Source organism: Montipora foliosa, chromosome 6 (assembly GCF_036669935.1).
Source record: "Montipora foliosa isolate CH-2021 chromosome 6, ASM3666993v2, whole genome shotgun sequence".
NCBI classification, from domain to species: domain Eukaryota; kingdom Metazoa; phylum Cnidaria; class Anthozoa; order Scleractinia; family Acroporidae; genus Montipora; species Montipora foliosa.
This window is the reverse complement of record NC_090874.1, coordinates 14036996-14044495: the sequence shown is the minus strand read 5'-3', so window position 1 is coordinate 14044495 and position 7500 is coordinate 14036996. Positions and strand designations below refer to the sequence as shown.

At 41.2% G+C, this 7500-nt stretch overlaps 1 protein-coding gene across 1 annotated transcript in view; it reads right to left on the bottom strand.

Annotated features, from left to right (window-relative positions):
- Nucleotides 1–3485: 3485 nt before the first annotated feature.
- Nucleotides 3486–7500, bottom strand: part of LOC138006766 (HEAT repeat-containing protein 4-like) — a 17308-nt gene continuing 13293 nt past the window's right edge. Inside the window, exons 11-13 of the mRNA XM_068853281.1 lie at nt 6861–6963; nt 5178–5367; nt 3486–4444 (exon numbers count right to left, since the gene is read on the bottom strand). Coding sequence (XP_068709382.1) covers nt 3673–4444; nt 5178–5367; nt 6861–6963 — 1065 coding nt within the window. The 3' untranslated portion in view covers nt 3486–3672. The remainder of the gene's footprint in view (nt 4445–5177; nt 5368–6860; nt 6964–7500) is intronic.

The window sequence follows — 7500 nt, the reverse complement described above, 5'->3', positions numbered from 1 at the left end:
TTCAAGTAACGTAAGTGTTAGGGTTCATAAGTTATTTTTTGGTTGGGGAAGATCCAGGGCCCAGTTCTTGAAAGACTGATTAAGCTAATCCTGGATTACTGGAAACTTACAATGTAAATTATTGCATTTTATTATTTTATACTGATCAATAAGCCTTGAGTTCTTCATAGTTTTGCTTTCAGTTTTGATTCAGACACCTGTGTTTCTACAGCATAAAATAGCATAATGGCTTTTTTTGTGGGCTAAATTCTACCTTTGCTTGTTATTTAATTAATGGTAGGTTAGTGTTAATCAGTTTTTGAACAACTAGGTACATAGGTGCATCTACATGTAAAATTTAATTTACACGCATCTTTGGACGTAAGCTGTGATCAGTTTAGTTCCTAAGCAACTGCTGCAGATGTTCTGCCTGGCCAGTTTCAGCCCTACATGTGTAAGAGGAGGCTTCTTTTACTCTTTCCTGTCAACCCATCAAGTACAAGAGAAAAAGCTAATCCTGGAAAAAGAAAAAAAGCCTTCTGTTAGCAGGGAAAAAAGCAGGGAAAAAGGCCTGTTAGCAGGGAAAAAAGCCTTCTGTTAGCAGGGATGGATATATAAATTATTCTTTCACCACTTTGTATTGAATGATGTAAAATTATCTTCAGGTATCTGAATTTCATGAGTTTTGCAAACCGCAGCTGAAACCCACCTTATCACAGTTTTGCCAGGATCTTACTGGAGTGATTCAGGTACAGTGTAGGTAATAATAATTACAATTTATTGGTAACCATGACTGTTGCATAATAATATTTATTAAATTCTCAACCTCGAATAATGCATTTCGCGTGCTCTGATTGGTTCACTCAATCTCGGTTATCAGCTCATATACCTTGGTTTGACCTTATATGGTAAATGATTGCGTTAAGCGTTGCTAAACTATAAATGTTTTCGTCGGAATGCCAAATTTCTCTTTGAATAAAGACAAAAAGGAGAAAAAAAACTTTTTTTGTGGAACGTTTGGATCAATTCCGACGTTTAGAAGTACGCGAAAAGGCAAGAAATGTTTTTGTGATGAGCCTGCGTCTGTCTGACAACAAGGTATTACACAACATCGCATCAGTTCTCATCAAGTTTTTTTCGATTTTGCTCGGATTTGCTCGCTTTTTCCGCTCGTATTTCGTACTTCCAAATTTTTGGAGTTGAAGGAATTTAATAAAACAATTGTTCCATTCGCGCTTGTTGGATATGAGACTGGTCATAGCCAACTCGGCGCTACGCGCCTCGTTGGCTATTTACCATCTCATATCCAACGCGCGCTTATGGAATAATTGTTAAATATCTCTATTTCCACTGGTTTTCTGGGAATTCGTTTTCTTTATATGAAGGATATATGACACTGTTAGACTAATTTTTGTTGCCTGGTTGCATTTTGCATTGGAGTCTCACTGGGCCTTACCACACCCGTTGTAGTTGACTTTGTCCTAGGAGAGAGGGAAAAGCTGGGGTTCGGATCTCTGTAGGAAGGATTGAAGGATTGCGTTCTTTTTTTCTAAGTCGGTTTTTTGGTTTACAACGGAAAGCACACGATAACATCCACTGAAACCTCACGCGCTTTTTGCTTACATTTTACGCAATGTATATTGGGAGAGTACTGGAAAGGAAAATCCAGGGAATTAGATGCGGAGGAACAAAACATAGACATTCAGTTCAGGGACAGGAGGTTGATGTGCAACGAAAAACACAATATTCACTCCCGATCCTTTACGGGAACGAGTACTGTACAGGGTACAGTAAAAAACCACATATAAGAACCTAGATTTTTCCAAGTTAGGCTAAATAGGTTCTGATAAAAATGGTAGTTACAGTAGTTTTTTAATTGGTTCTTATTTTCACAAAAGAATCTCTTCTATATGGTACATATGGTATGACTGATTTCCTCTGATGAAGATGTTGACACCTTTTTCAATCATGACCATGAAAAAGAAGTTTTAAACAAGATCTGTGCAATTTAAAATTTGTTTCAGACGCGTGAAATTTCGAGGTCCTTTTGTTGAGTATCTCAGTGAAAGTTTCAAAACGCCCGGGGGATTCCCGCATGACGTCGACATCAAAGACGCGCCAAGTGCCTGACAAGCCACCAGTGTGGAAATTCCCACAGTTTGTCTCATTAGTCTAGCGATGGATATCGGCGGTTGCATAAAGCAATATGGTGCGAATGCGAGCCTCTCGTGTTTTCTTTGATTTCATCTTCAAACTTATTTCGAACTAGGAAATCAGTTTACTTTCACCAAATAGGGAAAAGTGGTTTGAGTGGATGTTATGATTATAATGTTGTCCGTTTACAAAACCCCAATGTGGACAGATAGTCCAAAAATTCAAGTATATAGAGGCACTTGGATTTGCCATAACTTCAACATCACTTGTGTCAAGGAATACAAACAATTAACGTCACAAAGTGTCCCCATATGCTAGTCCTCAAGAGAGAATAAACTGCTGCATTTACTTTGACCTAAAAAAATCGCTTTCCTTTACTCAAACCTTATTGTTAGAAATAGGTAGGGAATGCTTAGACTTGAAGCGACACTTTGTGTTGTATATCAAAATTGGGCTTGCGTCTAATTTTTTGCATTTCTGGACATAAGTGAGAATGTGGAAGATGTCACTGCACCCAGTGACAATCAATCTCGTCTCCGCAGCCCGCTTTTCTTTTGCATAGCACCGAGAACACGGACTCTGGCTACTTCCAAGCCAGGAAGTCCGCAAATCACGGACTTCCGGCTCGTCTACGCACGCTCAGAAATTTGAAACAACAGTGGTTGTCAACGGTTCCAAAACTGGACCTTCACTACGAGTGCGCATAAATTTGAAGTGGCCTGAGTCCGGGTTCTTGGTTCTGACCAAAAGAAAAGTGGACTCTGGGGACGAGATTGGTGACAATCAGACATAAACAATGCCACCACGCTCCTTAGAACTGTGATGATGGCAACCTGCTATACCTGACACCTTTTTGCATCTTACAAAAAGAAAATGAACACACCCTTGCCTTTTTGGGCTAATAGGTTATCATATAAAAGGACTCTGCGACAAATTTAGATCACCCCTGATAAAGACACTAGACAGGAGCGTCAAAACGTGAGGTCTTCGAATTGTTACTTTTCAGTTAAATTCGTAATTCTGCAGAAAAGGGTTACATCAAACTATGGGCGCTTTCCATTTGTCAGAACTAACCGGCCAGAGTGATCTGGCATTTGCAAGGACTAACTCTACAACGCCTTCAAATTAACGCACTTCGAAGATGCTATATACTCCTCCGGAAGAATGCGAGGGATTATGGTGAAAGTGTTCCTTCAGAACCGTTGCATTTCTTTGCAAACTGACGGGTGCACCGGCCAGTTCTGACAAAAGGAAAGCGTTCCATGTCAAATGTACATTCCGAGCTTTGAATTCCTGGTGTTGTTTCTTAACACTTGGTTAATAAGGCAAAAGACATGCAAGGCCATAGATGACTCTCAATTCATTTTTAATAGTTAGTTGTTTTTTTTTTAAAGAGTTATTTCTTTCAGGCACCACTCAACTTGCTTTTAATTGTACAAACACATACGATGACTCCATGCACGAAAAGGAGAATAAATTTTTAATTTTTTTATTTGTACACTTATAGACGTTCTTTAATTTGTTCATTCGTTTGTGGGTTTACGGAGCTTCATATGTTTTAGGGTCAACGTACGCCTCGCCCTCATCAAACTTTTCGGTATCTGAAAGATTAGGTGATGAAATGGTCCGCTCACTGATTTCGTCAGCAAGTTTCAAAAGCTCCGTGTCATTTTGATCTTCGTTTTCTTCGCTATCGCCAAAAGGAAGCGCGACCGCTTGATCTTCTGAAAAGTCCTGTTTTGTTGGGTAAGTTACAGGAACCCGCAGAGCGGATTCGCTTTTTTCTTTCGGTGCTTTCAGCAAAGTACCATCTTCTCCAGGATTCTCTGTTTCTGTGTCCTCTTCATTATGGTCTATTTCATCCTCAGAGTCATCGGACAGATCTTCCCATTTCTTCATGTCCACTCTGTCACTGTTCTCTGAGGATGTGCTGTTCAAATCCATCGGGAGGAAGGACCTTTTGATGACGAGCTCACCGGGTGTGGGTGCTCTGGACATCCTCTCTCGCGCGTGATATCCCGCGAGTATGGGATCGAATCCTCTCGAGGACTCACTCGTTGCCCGTGATACCGCTCTTGAACCCAGTTTTGTGGCTTGTGATGAGACGCGTGAGGTGGGACGTTCTCTTGTCTCGGTGGTCAAGAGACGTTTGTAGTCAGTTTTGTACTGTGCTGCCTTGTCGTCTTCCAGGATGTGAGCAACGATAGCATCTCTCCGACACAATCGCCTAACTTCCTGTCTGATAGCTTCAGCCATTTCGAGGTCACCGGTTGGCTCCACGCCAAGTGACTCTAAGGTCATGACTGCCTCCCTAAAAATACGAGAAAGGTGATCAATTCAGACTGGTCGCATGTACATCATTAAGACCCATAGATTTTCTTTTAAAATCCGAGCGACCTTTCAGTTTCAAGCGGATTACGATGCAGAACACAATTTCCGATGTTGAGTTTCGGGCTAACGCTCGAAAGGACAGCTTTCAAATTTCTTTACGGTGGTCAAATTACCATATCGACCCAGTTGATAAACCCATTTCATACATTTTGCTTTTAAAGGAGTCGAGAATTCCGCTCGTTGGACATCTTTACATTGGGGCTCCTTGCAGCAAGTCGAAATAATTAATTCAGAATCACGGTGACTCGCGGTGCTTACGCAGGATATCTCGATATATCTCCATGTCGACTTGTGATCCGGAGAGCTCAGTCGCTCAATGGCTACTACTAAACCTGATTGAACCACATCTTTGAATCAGGATTTCAATCTTTAGAATTTTATTGTAGAATTTCATTTTAGTACAGTACATGTTCAATGTGCACTTCTCGTAGTTAGCAAAAGCTAGTCGAGGGCGTTTTGAGGCTGAAACGAACGTTTTGCACAAACTTCCAGTGTCACTTAGATTTTGACAGTGGTTGAATCGACCTCCAAATATAAAAGGCAAATTTTAACTATGCCTAGTGGAAAACGTAAAAGTCAAATTAAGTGGCAACCAGCTAGAAGTCTACAATGTAGTTTGCAGGACTGAGATTAAAATCATAGCGGAATCCTACCTCTTTACAATGTCTTCAGTTTCTACAACGAGGCGATCTTGCAAAACGCTTAGCAACCGCTCATCACGCAAACCCAATACTGCGACAACATTACAGGCTTCAGCTCGCACAGCGGCCACTTTCTCATATCGAATGGACCACAGTAGAACGTCGATCAACTTCTCGTCCACCACTCCTATCGAGCCAAGAGCTGCAGCCAAGGTAAAACAGAATTAGAAGGACAATCAAGGAAGAGAATTTGAAAATAGCGGCGGGAAATTAGCCGTCCCAAACAGAAGCAATAGCAAGTTAGACGCGACCTTAAAATTGAAGGGGTTTTCCGCTCGGAGCACTATCACTTATCTTCTTTTAGCAAAGCTTTATATTGGAGATTGCAGAAGGAGCCAACTTACTCTTAATGTTGTTTTTTCAAATTTATTAAGTTAAAGAAAGATCCGAAACTGAGTATACAGTAGTTAAGTTGGTTGGGTCAAAATGAAGATAAAATAAGTGGGCGGTCTCAGAGAGTGTATCACATTGCTTAAATCTTACACCGTTTTAACGTATTCTTCTTGGAAGGATAATGTATGGGAATGTATATTGAAAACTCAAAATAGTACATGTACTCTGAATTGATAATCATTCATTGCACTCTGTCTGAACGAAATGATATATGAAATGAATCATATTGAACTGCGGATTTGAAATGAAGTAAAGCTACAGTGTATGATCCTCGCAGTTATGAACGCAATTTTAGCAATTGCGTGGAGAGGCCTGAAAAATTCAGGACTTCAACGGGGTTTGAACCCGTGGCCTCGCGATACCGGTGCGACGCTCTGCTATGGCCAGCTCCCAACGTCAGTGGCTTCATAGCTCAGTTGGTTAGAGCGTCGCATCGGTATCGCGAGGTCACGGGTTCAAACCCCGTTGAAGTCCTGAATTTTTCAGGCTTCTCTACGCAATTGCTAAGATTGCGGTCACAACTGCGAGGATCATAGCTTTACTTGATGTACTCTGTATTGTACTTACTAAAAAGGTATTCATAACTTCGCATGCCTTTCGAAAGGAAAGAGTTTGCTGTGTTATGCGACAATAGGCGAGTCTTTAATGCAATACCACAGTTAATATCTTGAAACTGAATTGCAACAGACATAAGATGTCTTTCAATCAATTCTCATAATTTGGCTTTCGTATGTGCCGACGTAACTTTATGGGTAATCCGTTTTGAATTGGTTGTTTTTGGTCTTATGTTGTCGATTCTGTTTTGTTTGCAAAGCACAATTTTGTTTCGTCGTTAAGTGATGGTAATACGGATCTTGAACACGCGACGTTAGACAGACAATTACAACTTAACTAATACATGAAACTGCATCATGGCATGACCTAAACCTGTTAATGTCTTACTTAAATGAATGTACCGATTCCTCTTATTTAGCTTCCTTTGGAAGTTAATGTTCCACAGCATCGTGCCACTACATGTATACATGTAGCTATACGTAAAGCTTCTCTTTGGAAAGACCTCTCTTCGGTTTAGAGGTGTCAGATCCGTAGCGCTATTGTACAGCTATTGCACAGTTCTCAATACGCATGTTCTGCCAAAGCATATGCAGTATGAGAAGAATGCAGGCTCAGTTCACGGATTCCGCACTCTCCGACCCACTCCTTGAAGGTCAATGATCCGCTGAGCACTGGGCTCAAACTTACCTTTTAGGGCGTGCGCTTTAACTTTCCAGCTGTCGTCGTCACTTGCTAAACGTAGAAGTGAATTTATGACACCTTTATCTGTGATCTTTAGTTTCCCTGCAACCTGTAAAATATTTAATTCGTGTGAAATGACATTCAATGTAGCGCCATAATTCGCTTAGCACACCTTACGTTCCACCAAAAAGGCTTTAAGGTTCAACCTGTTTCAACAGGCTAATCCAATCAGTCATGCGCAAACTAAGTGCCCAAATAACTGAATGCATAGCCGTAATTGAGAATACTGAGTAACTGAGAATACTGCTTAACATTGCAGACTGCCTCTGTAAGGAAAGATAGGACGCTAGCTTGTCAAAGTTCTTCATGATTCGAGGAGGCTGCATGTCCGGGGGTGCAGAGATGGCGCAGTGGTGAGAGCACTCGCCTCCCACCAATGTGGCCCGGGTTCGATTCCCAGATCCGGCGTCATATGTGGGTTGAGTTTGATGGTTCTTTACTCTGCACCGAGAGGTTTTCTCCGGGTACTCCGGTTTCCCTTCTCCTCAAAAACTAACATTTGGCTTGATTTGTGTTAATTGTTAATTTCAGTTTACAGTGTCCCCAATTAGTGCTTCAGCGCTAGAACGACTAGACACTTAAATAA